Source organism: Euprymna scolopes, chromosome 5 (genome assembly GCF_053919585.1).
Source record: "Euprymna scolopes isolate OS-2025 chromosome 5, ASM5391958v1, whole genome shotgun sequence".
Classification (NCBI taxonomy): Eukaryota; Metazoa; Mollusca; class Cephalopoda; order Sepiida; family Sepiolidae; genus Euprymna; species Euprymna scolopes.
This window is the reverse complement of record NC_136486.1, coordinates 6022820-6039987: the sequence shown is the minus strand read 5'-3', so window position 1 is coordinate 6039987 and position 17168 is coordinate 6022820. Positions and strand designations below refer to the sequence as shown.

The 17168-nt window shown below is 34.8% G+C and overlaps 1 protein-coding gene across 1 annotated transcript in view; it reads left to right on the top strand.

Annotated features, from left to right (window-relative positions):
* Positions 1-17168, top strand: part of LOC145276697 (uncharacterized) — a 1014367-nt gene that overhangs the window by 785071 nt on the left and 212128 nt on the right. Inside the window, exons 7-8 of the mRNA XM_080127889.1 lie at positions 6838-7179; positions 8539-8856. Of these exons, the coding sequence (XP_079984015.1) occupies positions 6838-7179; positions 8539-8856 (660 nt within the window). The remainder of the gene's footprint in view (positions 1-6837; positions 7180-8538; positions 8857-17168) is intronic.

Genomic DNA, 17168 nt, shown 5'->3' with positions numbered 1-17168 from the left:
AGTGTTAAGTGCATTTTTCATTTATGTGGCGTGTTCAGACTGTTTTCTACTGATAAACTCGCTCTTTCTCTCTCTTTCTCTCTCTATATATCTATCTATCTATCTATCTATCACTCACTGCATCTCTCTTTATATATATATATATATATATATATATATATATATTGTGCAAAGTTTTGTAAAAATTCAAAGACTTACATTTTTGCTTTTACATAACTTTTATTTATTTCATCTAAGGTCTCTTCATTACAGCCGTTTCGTTAATGGGATGACAATTTTATGATTTTATGTTTTCATAAAAATTTTCTTTCTCATCAACTCATCAGATGTGATGTCCATCTGATGTTACCAACAAAATTAACATTTTGTACATGATAAACCTGGTGCGTCCGTTTGGGGAAAAGAAATTCCATCCCCATCCATAATATATATATATATATATATATATATATATATATATATATATATATATATATATAGTCTGTTTATTATACAAACGTTATTTGTTACATATGTGTATACATGTTTGAATGGAATCCCAATTCAAAGAGGCCACTTCACAAGATACAAAAAAGAGACGACATGGAAAGGAGAGTTAAGATTACATTCGTTTTTTTTTATAAAATATTCGGGTGTGGTTGACGCTCTGAAAGAAAGTTAGGGGTATACTTTGTGAATGAGAGTAGTAGGAGTTTTGAATGGAGGTATGGTGAGGAAAGGTAGTAGGGTGTGGTGCGACATGGTGGAAAAGGGGAAAGTGCGATCACGTGTGGTAGGTAGGTAGGTATTGGTATTTGTTTTAAACTCGGGGGTTGTTTATTGGCCTAAGTTTTCGGTTTGATCTTAAGTAATATTATACTCCCATTGCTGTTATTTCCCTAGTTTAGCTTTTTATGATTGTGTTTTTCTTTCTAGTGGCGAGTCCATTATTCATTCTGATGAGAAGAATAACAAGAATATTATTCTTTGAAACTCCGCGGAATAAGGAATTTGTCAATTGTTTTTTGAGTATTCAGTCGAACAATAAATTTTAATTGTAAAGTTCAACTTAGAGTTTTAATTTTCTTTCTCTTATAATAAACTCTACTCTCTATTGCGTATTGAGCTTTTTTATTCGGTTGGGATTAAATTATCTATATATAAATACTGTTGTGTATATTCGTTTGAAGTTTACCATTGCGTATATCAGGTAAACACTACATCCTTTTGATTTCATTACTTTTATCTTTTTAGCTATCTATCTATCTATCTATCTATCTATCTATCTTTCTCCCGCTCTCTCTCTCTCTCTCTCTCTTTATATATATAAAAATTAAATTAAAGACAAAGATCGATAAAAAGAGATAAGAAAAACGGGGAGATTCACACGCATGTACACAGAGAGAAAGATATATGACTATATCACACTAATCTGTTTTGTGCATATATACGACTGACATTTAGTTAGTCATCTAATGTTTGATTAGAAAACATAGAGCTAGTTTGGAAGCTAAACTGTCCTGATATGATTTTTGTTAGAAAATTATATTTGCTTTTATTTTTTTCACATATTTCCTTTCCGTTTTAAAATAATATTTTAAGGAAAAGCTATTTGGCCATTATTATTGCACGTTTTATTTGAAGGAATCGAGATCAAAGAATAACGCGCCATCAAAAGAACATAAAGTCCACCCTGGAGACACCATCAATATTGACCTTCCCCCCTTGTTATCCTTAACCACCTCAACCTTACTCTGCTTCATCTAATTCTTTCTTGTGTATTGATTTTACGTTCTATTAACTTGCTTCCCCTCGATGGCAAAACACTAGGTTATTAATGTGCGGAATATCGAACTACTTCCAAAAGAGACACATTTGATTTCGATTCTGCATCGCTGCATACGAATCTGCTAGTCCTAGTTCGAATCAAGTTCAAATATTTAGTTTTGTATTGTTCTCTTTTGTCCTACATATGACGTGTACATCCGGTAGTACGTCTATCGCCCAATACTGGCAGTTTGAACCGCATGTAATTACCATAACTCTCTTATCTGGAATCTTCATACCCCGCCATAGTTTTATTCTGTGTCACACAGAATGTGTTCTGGACACAACTTGAAACTGTATCGGACACCCTTGAGCAGGGTTTTATCTCTATTCTACATCAGTACAGCGAAATCGTTCTTTTCATATCTCTATTATATATTTTCCTGCTTAAACTATTTCAGAAATCTATCAATTACTCTAGCTGTCCCAATCCGAAACTGTTTTCGCATGAGAGAAAACTTAATCCAACTTGAAGCAGTGGATTTCTGAGCTTTTTAGTTATCAATCCTCCTCTTACTGGTAGTATATATCCAAGTTTAAACGGAAACTACTCTTTGCAAATTATTATTTACAAAAACAGCTTCGAGTTTCTGTGGATAAAGAGTTGCACACGACTATTTAAATTCTGATGAGTTGCACAAAAATCTAAGATATATAACTTCATACGTTGCTTGTCTAAAGAATGATGAAAGGGTCACTCAAAATCTAGTGGTGTTTTTATTTTATTTTATTTTTTTACTCGCGTTCACTCCCTAACGAGGCATGTCGCCACTTGGACGTAAGGGGATACTTTTTAAGATCATGTCTAAGAAAGATTAACAAGATGTTGGTTTACATTACATTTAAACTTCTGCATATCAGTATATTCAGGGAAGCAGGTAGCAGGAAGGAATGTCCACGGTCTAGCTGTTTGAGAGGAGAAATTATTAGAATTAGGAAGCTTTCTGATATTTAAGAGGCTCAACAGTGACGGGATGAGATTTTGTTGCTAAGCGGGTTTGTCGGGGATATGTCCGTCGAGGTGGCACAAGTGCAATGCGTTCATCAGAGCACATTCTATTAAAATACTAGTAAAACAAGTAAAAAAATACAACATTGCGGAGATGTGACTGGGGTTGAACCTTAGTGGACAAAGTGGGACCTATTAGATTAACAACTCTTTTTTTAAACCTTATCCAAGAGGGATGCACCAGCGCAGATGTAGCAACAATACTCCATGTATGGGTGAATGGTGGCTTTGTAGATTATACAAGATACTCTCAGGTGTGAGTACTCTTTCTGTTCAATAGAACAAACCCACCTTCTTTGCAGTACCCTTCGCAATGTCCTCAATATATGAGTTTAGATGACTTGTATTTTAAATGATTCGTTCATATATTCATTTCCTATGAATCAGATAATTTTATTAATCGCATTCGTGTCCAAAATATCTTTCTAGTCGCAATTTTTTTTCTAGAAATGTATCGAATACTTACAGGTGAAGTCACGTTGTGGTTGCCAACATTCTAAGAGAACAAACATGACTCGAACTTTGCGCATTCAGTCCATTTAGTAACCGTCACCTTCCTTTAAATAGTTACTAGAATTATCTTTCTATTATTTATGTGTAGATTACACACAAACACACACACTCACACACACACACACACATTCAGCTTTATATTATATATATATATGTATATATTTAAATATATATATATGTGTGTGTGTGTGCGTGTGTGTGTGTGTCTGGTCACGAATAGGCTCCTATATGGTTGACTATTTTAAAAAACTGATTACATATAATGATAGAAGATGTATCGAGACACAGGAATGGGTATGCTTGATCTGGCAGAACGGTGGTTCATTAAAATTGTGGGGTCTGCGTTTGCACCTGTTTCACAAAGTATGGAAATAAAAAATTTAAAAATTAAAAAAAAACGTTTACAAGTGTTTTTGATATAGATGTACATAATAATACTTTGATAAGTATGTTTTAACTTAAATAGGGATGGTATAATAAAATTGTAGGGTCTGCGTTCGCGCCTGACCTCCATAGAATGGAAATAGGCACAAACTTTAATAAAGACTTTTCATATCTATCTGCGTAAGTATACTTTGATAATTATGTTTCAGTTTGCAGAAATATGGTATAATATAATTATGGGATGTCCGTTCGCACCTGACCTCCATAGAATGGAAATATGTCACAAAGTTTAACAAGGTTTTTTAATATAGATCCACAGAATATTGTGATAAGTGTTTCAGTGTGAACAGGTATGGTTATAATAAATTATGGGGTTTATCTATTTTATTTTTACTTTCATTATATTTTGCTTTGGTTTTGATACCCCCAAATTCGAAGCTATCTCTTTACAACCCTTCGTTTTCATAACCTATCATACTTTCATAAATCACAGTCCATTTTCTGTAGGCTGTTTTTGAACCCAGTCAAGGACGGGTACTTTTGCTAGTATATATATATATATATATATATATATATATATATATATATATTGATGATGGGACGATTCCAATATTATTCCCGATTCTGATACAATTACCGATTCTGTACTAAATTCCCAACGTTGATACAATTACCGATTCCGATTATAAATTTCTAAATATTTAACTATAAAATTGTTATGTTTTCCTGAACACACCGTAAACAAACTAGTTAAAAGTGCAGATATTTTCTCAATCGTCAAGATATATTAGTTGGCGATGGTCTACCGATTTTAGTCTGACTGGTAGTCTAAAATCAATAGATATTTATTATAATATCTCTATATATAATAAAATAGCCAATTAAAAGAATCGTTTTTTGCATCGGAATATAGGGACAGAGTTTTTTCTTCTGATTCTGATACCTATTCCGAACCCCGGAAAAGTTCCGATTTTTCCGATTCCTGATTCCGATTAATTGTCCCAACATTAATATCAGGATGACAAGAAAGGTTGTCCGGTTTTTAGTTTTTAAATTTAGATGCTCAACCAAAAGTTTATTAATCGAAATATCCGCCATCAGAATGAACACACGTTTGTCAACGCAAAACAAGTGTATTTAAGCCAATAACATAAAAATCTTGCGTTCTGGTGGCGATGAAGTCGCTGAAGGCGTTTTTGATATCGTTTAGGTTTTTGAAGCATTTCTTACACAGAAAGTTGTCGAGATGCTTAAAAAAGAGGTAGTAGATGGCGATATTTTTTATAAGACTTCGAAATAAACAACTGACTATGATACAGTACGTTTGCACTTCCATTCAAGCTATTACATAAAATATTTTCATAAAACTAACGGTAGGTTCTCCACAGTGCAATGTAGACTATAATATATTGTGAAAAAAGTTCCGTCAGGTGTGAGGCATGTAAAGTTTCCCTGGTGCACCAAGATGAGTCCCCAACAAGAGCAAGAAATCAATGGATTTGATTGAAAAATGGGTAATGTCACCAATTTCGATGACAATAATAGAATAGCAGTATTGGAAGTGTAGAAGATTCAATCACTGGCAATGTCGGGTCTCCCTGCCAGTATATATATATAATACATATTAGTTACTATATTAGAAAGTTTAATATAATAATATAATAGATGAACCAATACATAGGCACACACACATATATATATATATATATATATATATATATATATATATATATATATATATATATATATATATATATAGGGTGTAGTGATGACAAAAAACTAATGAATTAAAATTAATAAACAAATATTATAAAATTATGGATTTAAAGACCTAGGTTTTATTCACCTGTTAATAAAATCACTCAGGCATCAATGTTTATAAAAAGGGTTTATTAAAACTAATAAAAATCAATTAAAATATCAGAGAGGATAGTTTCGTAAACTAAAGAGAAATGCAGATCTATTGTCTAGCAACATCCTTCCACACCATGTGCACTGTGCTTTATTTGCGACAGTGCCCTAGACATCTATTTCCTGCGTGCAGTATCGCTAGACAAAGTGGCAGACAATTCTTCGTCTGCTAGTCATTTGGTTGTGCTACCTTCGTCCGGGGTCTCCTCTAATCCTTAAAAATTCTAGTAAAACTCTGACCTCGCTGTGCAGCAAACGTTCGCATAGATTTCGACATAAAATAACACAACGGTGGTCGACATTCTTAATAACCCAACAGACAAACAAACCTAATATCAGATACTCACGAGAGAGACCCTACCAAACCAAACTTCTATAGGACCATAGTGACCTTTTCAGCCATTTATTCAACTATGTTCGAACAGTTACTGATATTTTTGCTCTTTTTCTGTTGTTTGTTAATGTGAGTGATTTCTTCTATAACGCCGATGGTTCTCAGATTATACATTGCTTGATTTGTTCTGAATTCAATATATATATATATATATATATATATATATATATATATATATACATACATACATAACAGAATGATTTATGAGGAGGAGTTTACTAATTAAGGAGAAATAAACACCAACATCCAATATAAATGTAGTTATTTATATTTTAATCCCCACCAAATAAAAAAAGCTCAATACCATCACTGATGGTAGTAGAGCTTAGGATAAATAAAAAGAAGAACAGAGTTGCAAAGTGGAGTTATACAAACGGTTTTTATTGTTCGGTGGAGCAATAAAGGCCGTTTGTATAACTCCACTTTCCAAAACAATAAGATTTTGCAAAATTACCAAAAAGCTGTTTAACATTGTGTGGAAAAAAATCATTTTTCCAGTTGTTTTTATGTTTTTCTCGTAAAAGTTTTATTTGAAGTTTTTTCGTCGTAAGTAAAAAAGATTCTTTGAAAACTTTTACAAAAACAATTGTATACTTTTATATACTTTTTTTCATATAATTTAACTTATCCGAACTATTTTCATGTTTTACAGTTTTGATTCTGCCTTTTTGGCAGTCTTCTCGTCGGCTTTTTCCGGATACTGACGTAATCAATCCGGAAAATCCAGACGCAAAATATGGCCAGATTGTTGATAAGTACCATAATATCATATATTATGAATAACTTTAGTAATTATAGTTATCCTTTTCTTTCTTTGCAGTGAGAATTATGAACAGTGGCTATCGGATCCACAACCATGGAGTTCTAGAATTCAACGCAGACAACACGTGGGATATGGCTTGCCCGTTGGGATTCAATGAGGTCAACACTCAAGTAGTTTGTCGAGAGCTCGGATACACAAAAGGAATTCTGTTTCCCTATCAGACATACGGCTTTCTCGAGGATCACGGCGCCTATTACACACGTCCCGGCATTCAGTGCATGGGTAATGAGACGACCATCTTGGACTGTCCGTACGAAAAAGGCCAAGAATGTGCTGGAGACCCATTCAAAGATTATGTTAGCATCATGTGCCTTAATAACAATACAAAATTAAAAGATGGTGAGTCAGACTTTTTAAAAATTTCCATACTATTGGAATGTAAATTGTTTGGCAAAAAATAAAGCAATTTTCATGTAAGGAACGAATTGTAGAACTTATATCGAATATGATACAGTAACCCATGAACATATTACCTCAATTGGAAGTCTATTCCAAGGTCCAGGCATTCTGATTCAGAAAGTGGCCCCCTTTCGGTTCAATCGAAATCAGCGATGAAATAATCTCTTGTTGTGTCCGCGTATGTCACGTGTCGAGTAAGCATTTGAAGCCGTTATGTGAACGTGATGTCACGGAATAGAAAGTATATATAAGCATTAAAATCGGAGAGGGGACAGGATTTGGGGAAAAAAAAGAAAAAGGTCTAGCGAGTGGGAAGTTACGCCCGGCAAGCACAAAACAGCTTTTCCTTTCACCCCTTCGATTGAGAACCAGCCATGTCTGGTGCCGGATATTGACAGTCAGCTATATCTAATGCCAAGGCTGACTCACACCTGACAGTATACAAGGTCCCACAAAGAGTGTCATACCTAATCCTAATAGTTCCCGACCTTTATCACTGAGATCCGTAGAAAAATTACTCTATTCTAATATTTCCTTCCCTTGAACTGCTAGATTTTAGAATTCCCTCGCTGTTTCCTGCTTCTCTGACTAGACAAAAATGCAGAAGTTTAAATGTAAAGGAAACAGACATCACGCTGCTCAAGTCCCGACGGTCCACTGTAAAAGACAATCGAAATAGTCGTCATTTGCGTTCTTAGCATCAATATGTTTGGTTGTGGGTCAAAAAGAATATATATATATATATATATATATATATATATTAATTAATTAATTAATTAATTAGTAAATACCTACAGATCGTAGTGTTCCATACTTACCCAATCCAGAGTGTCTGATTACAATTCTTGCTGGTCGAGAGATTCGAACCCAGCCACCTTTGACTCCATTTACTAAGCCTCTGCCTTCGGGACACCAAACAATTGACGCACGAATGAAAAGAATTAAGAACTAATAAACGCTTAGTTCGAGCTCAGGAATTAAACAATCGGAAGCAGTGAAGAGTTGCAAAACCGCTAGTTGAGTGCTTCTTTATTCTTTCCAGACAGTGGTCATCCTTGTTATTATTTCATACATCCGCATAAAATGTTTTAATGAGGGATATTGTATAAATCTATTTTTAATATTTATATCAAAATAGATCAATACGTGAGATCTAGTAGAGCCCTGTCAGACAGGTTCCATACATAAGCTTGTTACTTTTCATGGTTTAATATGTTTTGTTTGTGTTGATAAAGACTAAAACAAAATTAAATAATTTTATTTAATTTTTTCTCATATTCCTTTTTTGTTTATTTTCAGATAAACCACTTCGGTTATCATCGGACATTATTCCGGAAGCCGGAATGATTATTATTCAAAAGTACGGTGTCGATGGTTACGTGTGTAATATGAATTGGCAAGACACCAGTGCCAGCGTTGTGTGTCAGCAGTTGGGTTACGTGGGAGGCGTGTCACTGCATTATGCGCGCAAAGAGAGCGGCCCGCTCTTTGTGTCCAAGTCTCTAGATTGCGTTGGTAACGAGACGAGTCTAGACCAATGCAACGCCACCGAAGAGATGTGCCTGTCCGACTTTACGATCAGCTCGGTGGCCGGGGCCTTCTGTTACAATTCTCACGGTAAGATGAGAAAACAACTTTAGTTTGCTCTTTTATTCTTGTTTGTTTTAGCGATACAAAATCATGATATTTTTTCCTCGTGGATTTTCAAAGAATGACACTCATCCTCAAAAGAAAAACGTTTAACAAAGTAACTTTTATATAAACTAGCTATATTTTTGCTGGTTAGAACAGACTTTGAAAATTTCAAAGTATTAGAGAAGTATTATTCTATATATATATATATATATATATATATATATATATATATATATATATATATATATGTGTGTGTGTGTGTGTGAGAGAGAGAGTGTGTGTATGTGTGTGTGTGTGCAGATATTTAACTTGAAGTTATATATAAGTATTAAAGAGAACGAAAAAATCCTGATGCAAAACCAGAGGACTACTGTCTTCTCTGTCTTGTGGTAGCCATTGCACCGACAAAGATTAGCAGTTGTACTGAAAGTGTAGTTGATTCTGTACAAAATCTTCAGAACTATAAACAAATCATCTGAGTTAATTTTCGAGCAACTTAGTTGTTATGGTGGAGATTATACGTGGAACTCGACATACAATCCATCATATATACATACTAGTTATTACTACACAGTACTGTATTAAATCACATTAAAGTATCATTACGATATTAAAATTCATTAAAATATTTATTGCGCACTATCATCCTCAGCTTTCTTAGTTGTTGTTTTACGACGTTTCAACTAACTATTTCTCTGGCCTTCGTCAGACGAAGGCCAGAGGAACAGTTGGCCGAAACGTCGTGAAACAACAGCTAAGAAAGATTAGGATGATCGTGCGCAATAAATAAATTAAGAAATAATACTCATCCCAATAATGGATTCCAATTAAATCATATAGATTACAATTAATGTTCAGGCAACACTCAAAATATAATTTCGAATTATTTAGGATCTCATGGCTTCCAGAGCGCGAGCATGCTACAATTATGGATTAAATAAAGGGAACCGTACAAAATTCCGTGCAAATTCCGCGCAAAATTCCGTGCAAATTCCGGAGTTCGACAGAAAGATCCTTGTATTCGACAAGATACACCTGAAGAAAGTTTGGTATTACATCGACCGAACCGGCGTGAAAATAATGAGAACAATAGTCTGAATTTGACGTTTCTGGATTTTTTAGATGAGGAATTGTTATTCGTATTATTTGGATTCATCGGACTAGTGTTCTCATCTTGAATTTGGTTTTTACCACGTTTCCGTAGATATAACCTCTGACCTTCCTTACGTGGATCTTGTCGAATTTTGGACTGTTTCTGTCGAACTCGGGAATTTCGACGGAATTTCGACCGGAATCCTTTATTTACTTCACGGGGTAGCATGCTCTTGTTCCGTCAGCCATGACTGGATAGAGGTCCTAAGTAATTCGCAATTGTATTTTTCGTTCGCCCCCACGGAAGATTGAGTCATCGCCCTCTAGGAAAATATCACTTTTTACAATTGATTTTTTCCCATGACATCGACCGAACCGACATGAAAATCATGAGAACAATAGTCTAAATGGTTCAAATAAAACGATTAATCAATCTTTATCTCCAAAATGCAGCATCAGAATATTTCGTGATGCTTGTTGCTATAACAACCGTTTGTATACATATATGACACATAAACCTCAACTTGATCTCATTCACCTGATATTTTGAATAAATCTTTTCTTAATATTGTTTTGCATTCGCATGAATAAATTATTCCGTTCCCGCGTAATTCTAACTTCCCAAACTTGCAAGACATTTTATACTTGAACAGATGTTATTACAACCACTCGCAAGACACCTATTATTTCAAACTAGTAAAACTACTCGAATATGTAGTATCTAATACATCGCCTTAGTATAGTTAGTTTAAAACATAGCCAATATATATATGTTCCAACTTAATTCCAACATATAAAGAAAAATGTCACATTTTTAAATACACAGAAGCTTATAAAATTGAGTCGATAATAATCAGAGTTCAATAGAAAATAACCATTATTTAAAACTAGTTGACATAGTTATCAATATTTAATATATTATGTCGCCACACGAGGGAAGGAAGAGCGCCAATATATATATATATATATATATATATATATATATATATATATTTGTTTTCACAAGTGATGGCACGGTCCTTAACAAATTCATCCACGCAATTCTGAACCCCACCGCCGAATCGACACGACACGTCACGATACCAAAATGGTATAACCGAGACACGTTCTCAAAGTATTGATTTCAAAAACCCGCAGTCACTTATCGGCTTGGGGTTTTCATAGCTGTTGGGCGAAACTAAATCGTCACTTTGGGGTAAGATGGGTCTAGTTCATTAGTATACTTGATTTTTGATCGAAAGGTCCTGCGTTCGCTTTTCACCGCAGGTAGGCCCGACTCATACGCTTGTGCGCTTGCGTGCATGCTCGGCACATATTACACATATAAACCCACAAACACATTGAACACAATGCACAGGTTGCTACACAGAAGGTGGGTTTCATTTCCCGTACTCACCCAGAGAGAATCAAGAACCGTATATCTTTACAAAGTCATAATTCGCATGAAGTATTATTGACACATCTTGACTGGTGCATCTATCACTAATCGCTCGTTCTTAGACAAGTTCCAAAAAAGAAGTTTTAAATTTAATAGGTCCTTATCTCTATCGGCCAAGTTTAAATCTTTCCACGCACCTGTTTTACAACTACTTTTATGGAAGGTGTTCTGATGAGCTCGTAACACTTGTGCCCCCTCGACGGACATACTCTCGACTAACCGAACAAGTAGCAAAATCCTACCCCTTTACTGAAGAGTTGGAAAGACTTCTACTCTAATAGTCTCTTCCCTCGTTGTGTATTGCTTCCCTGACCAGGTTGATATGGCCAAGTTCTATTGGAATATGAACGGATACCTCGCTATCAACTCCCTATAGTTCTCTATCAGATACAACCCCCAAAAAAGAAGTCCCTTAAGTTCCAAGTGGCAATAAGCCTTTAATATGGTTATATATATACATTGAATTATATACATTGAATTATATACATTGAATTATATATATTGAAATATGTATGAATAAAAAATCAATACGAAAAATATATAAATGTTTATATCTTTTCTGTATTTTTTTCCTATGTGTTGACGTGTCGGAATACAAAAGGTCTTTTGCAAAAAACAAGAATGTTTCTTTCAAAAGCACATAATTTTCGACCGATTCATACTGAAGAAGATCGAAGGATCGGTCGAAAATTATGTGCTTTTGAAAGAAACATTCTAGTTTCCTTTAAACGACTTTTTGTATTCTTACACGTCAACACATAGGAAATAAATACAGAAAAGATATAAACATTTATATTTTTTCGTATTGATTTCTTATTCACACACACACACACACACACATACACACACACACATATATATATATATATATATATATATATATATATATATATATATATATATTGAAAGGTAAACAGTTACATTTGGTCGTTACAAACAGTCATATGTTTGTCAATGAAATTTCGTTAGGTGATCCTGAACCATTCGCATTCATTAGTTCCTACTCAAGTCTGGATATATATATATATATATATATATATATATATATATATATATATATATACATACATATATATATATATATATCTTATATCTATAAAAACAGAGATGTGTGTGCCACAGACGATTTCTGATTGGTTAATCCAATAATCACATCTCCTAAAAAACTATGGTTCCTACGCTCTTAAATTTACCATTAAATATTATGGCCTTATTTATTGTCCATCTTGGAAGGGTTTATTTTTTTCCTAACTTGCCATTTACAAATTAAAAAATTACGAAATTTACACCAGCCATCACAATCCAACCTCCGACACCACGTCCGCCATTCTGGCGCTAGCCGCACATACGTACACACAACACGAAAAAAAAACGCTGTCCTACCCAGCACACGTGCACACACGCACACACACACACGTTCACTACCGTCCTCTTTAAAACACGTTCTTTTGAAGAGACGATTTTTTTAAGCTGTTGATACACATGTTTTAAAAATCTAGCAAAAATTAATTTTCTTGAAATTTTTCAATATTTAAAAATAAATTATGCCGGCTGATAAAATTTTAAAACTTTTTTTTAAAGCTAGAAAGATAAAATTTAAAAATACTTATATATATATATATATATATATATATATATATATATATATATATATATATATATATGAAACTAAACTTTAAAAAAAACGCGCGTTCACTCGTGGTCTGAAGTTCATTTCGGGTTTGTATTACTGTACACATAGATTCGAAAAAGTTGTCAAAAAACAAATATATAACAAATAAATGTTATCAAAGGCAAGATAAGTTACTTTTCTACCATACTGGATATATTTTTCGTGTTTTTATTCAATGTAACATGTTTATTCAGCTCGAAAACCATACAGTGTTTACCGATGTATTGGAAAATTCAAGATGGCGCCTCACTCCCTCTTTAACACGGTAAGTATGGGAAAAGGTGTTATAAATAAAAAACTAGAAAAATACTATTAAAAACCCGCCGAATATATGTCAAGCTATGTCACGGTAACATATATTAAGCGAGTTTTTAACAGTATTTTATCCAGTTTTTTATTTATAACACCTTTTCCCAAACTTACAGTGTTAAAGAGGGAGTCAGACGCCATCTTAAATTTTCCAATACATCGGTAAACACTGTATAGTATTCGAGCTGAAGAAACATGTTACATTGAATAAAAATACGAAAAATATATCCAGTTTGGTAGAAAAGTAACTTACCTTGCCTTTGATAACATTTATTTGTTATATATTTGTTTTTTGACAACTTTTTCGAATCTATGTGTACAGTAATACAAACCCATTAAAAAATATTCATTTTGATTAAAAAAATATTCATTTTGATTTTTTTTTTTTTTTTATTTTTTTTTTATTACATTTTCACCCCAAACAAGGCAAATTGCCACTTTGGTGTAGGGGGCTACTATCAGGGGCAACAACTACTGGGGTACTATGTAGGGATTTGGGCAGCAAGGTGTCGGTTCACGTTACACTTGAACTTCTGCACGTCAGTACTGTTGGGGAAGCAGGGACCTGGAATGGAATTCCAGAGTCTTGCGGTTCTGGGGAAGAAACTATTGGAGTAAAAAGATCTTTTACATCTAGGGACCTCTACAGTGTGGGGGTGGGATCTAGTAGCCTGTCGGGTTTGTCGAGGGTGCTCGCGTCGTGGGGGCACAAGTGATTGCAGTTCATCAGAGCATTCACCACTAAAATACTTGTAGAACAGGCAGAGGGATGCAACATTTCGTCGATGGGACAGAGGCTGAAGCTTAGATGCCAGTTCAGGGCCTATCAGATTTGCGACTCTCTTTTGAACCTTGTCAAGGAGCGAGAGACTAGTAGCAGATGCACCAGCCCAGATGTGGCAGCAATACTCCATACATGGGCGAATGGTGGCCTTATAGAGGTACAGAATACTTTCGGGTGTTAGTAGTTTTCTAGCACGGTAGAGAGAGCCTACCTTTCTTGCAGCGGCCCTGGCAATGCCTTCAATGTAATTGTTCCAACTCATGTTTCCTGTGAACGTTAGGCCAAGGAGTTTGAAAGATGGACTCTCAGATAAAGAGTCGTTGGCCATTGCTATTGGTGGTAGAGAGGGTTTCTTGTAATTATTGAATGAAACTAGTTTGGTCTTGGCAGCATTGAACGCGACCAACCACTTTTGTCCCCATTCCACTACAGATTGGAGGTCTTCCTCTAGTGTTTCTGCCATTTCTTTAGAAATGTGTTCATTCGTCTTCCTGTCGTGTCTGCCATAGAGTGTAGTGTCATCAGCATATATACCCATCTCAGAGGCAATGTTGTCGGGGAGGTCATTTATGAATATCAGGAACAATAGAGGTCCAAGGATAGAACCCTGGGGCACTCCCGCATTTATATCATATTGTTTAGATGTGCGACCGTCGAGGACTACCTGGATTTTTCTCTTATCTAAGAAGGATTTAATTATGTTAAGTATTCTACCAGTGATACCGTATGATCTGATTTTACTGAGGAGACCCTCATGCCATACCCTGTCAAAAGCCTTAGATATATCTAGAGCTACCGCTCTGCCTTCCCCCGCTTTGTCCAGTGATTGGTATATACGTTCAGAGATCACGGTGAGGATGTCTGCTGTGGAACGGGCTTGTCTAAATCCATATTGTTTGTCAGTCAGTAGTTTAGCATCTGTAAGATGATGGACTAGAGCATGGTTAATTATGGTCTCAAATATTTTGGCAAAAAGTGGGAGGAGGCTAATGGGGCGATAATTTGATGGGTCTGTCCTTTCGCCAGAATTCTTGAATACTGGTACAACAGAAGCAGTTTTCCAACAGCCCGGAAAGCAAGCTTCATTAAGACATTTGTTGTAGAGTTTGGAGAGAACTGGAGCTACTTCGGCTGAGCACTTTTTTAATAGCACAGCTGGGATAAGATCGGGTCCACATGCTTTTGAGGTGTCAAGGTTTTTTATGATAGCATGCACCTGAGCAGGGGTGGTTTTCAGATCGTCTAGTGTGGCGTCTGTCCGCATAGGAAAGTCAGGTAGGGGGTGGTTGGAAGGGTCCAGTGTGGAGTTTGAGGCAAACCGACTGGCAAGCATGTTAGCCTTGTCGGTTGCTGAGGAGACAACCTCGTGATTGTTGGTTAGTGGGGGAATTGTTGATTGCCCATTATTTACTACACTGTTGTAGATTTTCCAGAAGTCTCGAGTTCCTAGTTTTTGTGCTTCGATGCGCTTTTTAGTGGTTTCCGTAAATTCTCTCTTAGCTGTCGCTATTTCTTTCTTAACGTTATTTCTAAAAAAAAAATATTGTTCATTTCGATTAAAAAAACATTCATTTTGATTTTTAAAAAAATTCATTTTGATTAAAAAATAGTTTAATTTTAATATTTGTTTGTCTTAACTCATATCAAATGTTTTGCTTGTGTTCTGCTTCAAATATTCATAATCTTACATGCATAATTTTCATTTAATTATATTAAATAAACTTCAAGTTTACTACAAATCAATCGTGTTCCTTCACTTTTTTAAAATGTAATTTATAAGTAATTAAAGAACGCATTCTAATCTTTAAAATCTATAATACAACGAAATATTCAATTGCTTATAATACTTAAACAAACAACTTGTGTTTTTCTTATTATTTTTTTATTATTAATATTAGATGAGTTTCAGTATAAATCATCGTGTTCTTTATTTCAATCTAATTTTGAAGTTTTGTAACGCTGTCTGTAAAAATTACTGTTCATAATTGACAGTCTAAGAGTTCCACATATCTTGCTTGTTGGGACCTCGGCGATGACGTCATTTTCTCAGCTGGCCGGCCATCTTTATAACGAAGGCCACGCCACCATCCCCCCACCAAAAGGGGAAGCCTGGCATTTTCTCACCCGAAAGGGGGGAGCTTGGCAGTTTCTCCCCCCAAAGGAGGGAGCCGGTGTCCCCCCCCCAAGAGTGGGGGGGCGAAGAGGCCAGGAGGAGGTTGCTTTTTTCTTTGGGTGGGGGGAGAAGCCTCCAGGCACCCTCCTCCCTGAAGGTGTGGTTGGGGATTATCTCTCCCTGAAGGGGGGAGGCCGGCACCAAGCATGTAAATCCAGAGGGGTGACTTTTTTTGTTACCCCTCGGAGTGGGGAGGGGGCCGATCACCCAGGCAACGCCGGGTAACCCCTGCTAGTATATATATATATATATATATATATATATATATATATATATATATACTAGCAGGGATACCCGATGGTAAAGAATGAGGATCAACAAATGTTCTACCCTCCAATATTTTTATCGTCATCAGAAAAATCACCAATTTTTAATCAAATCGATTAATTTCTCTAGTGAGTAACTCACCCACGAATTATATTGCTTTACATGCCTCTAACTTAAATTATTTTTACATAATCACTTGAATCATTTTTACATAATAACTTGAATTATTTTTACATAATCACCTGAATTATTTTTTCATAATCACTTGAATTATTTTTGCATAATCACTTAAATTATTTTTACATAATTACTTGAATTATTTTTACATAATCACCTGAATTATTTTTTCATAATCACTGGAATTATTTTTACATAATCACTTAAATTATTTTTACATAATCACGTGAATTATTTTTACATAATCATTGGAATTGTTTTTACATAATCACTTGAATTGTTTTACATAATTACTTAAATTATTTTTACATAATCACATGAATTATTTTTACAAAATCACAAGTATCATTGTTCAAATGTGCTCTAAAAAGAAATCATTTCG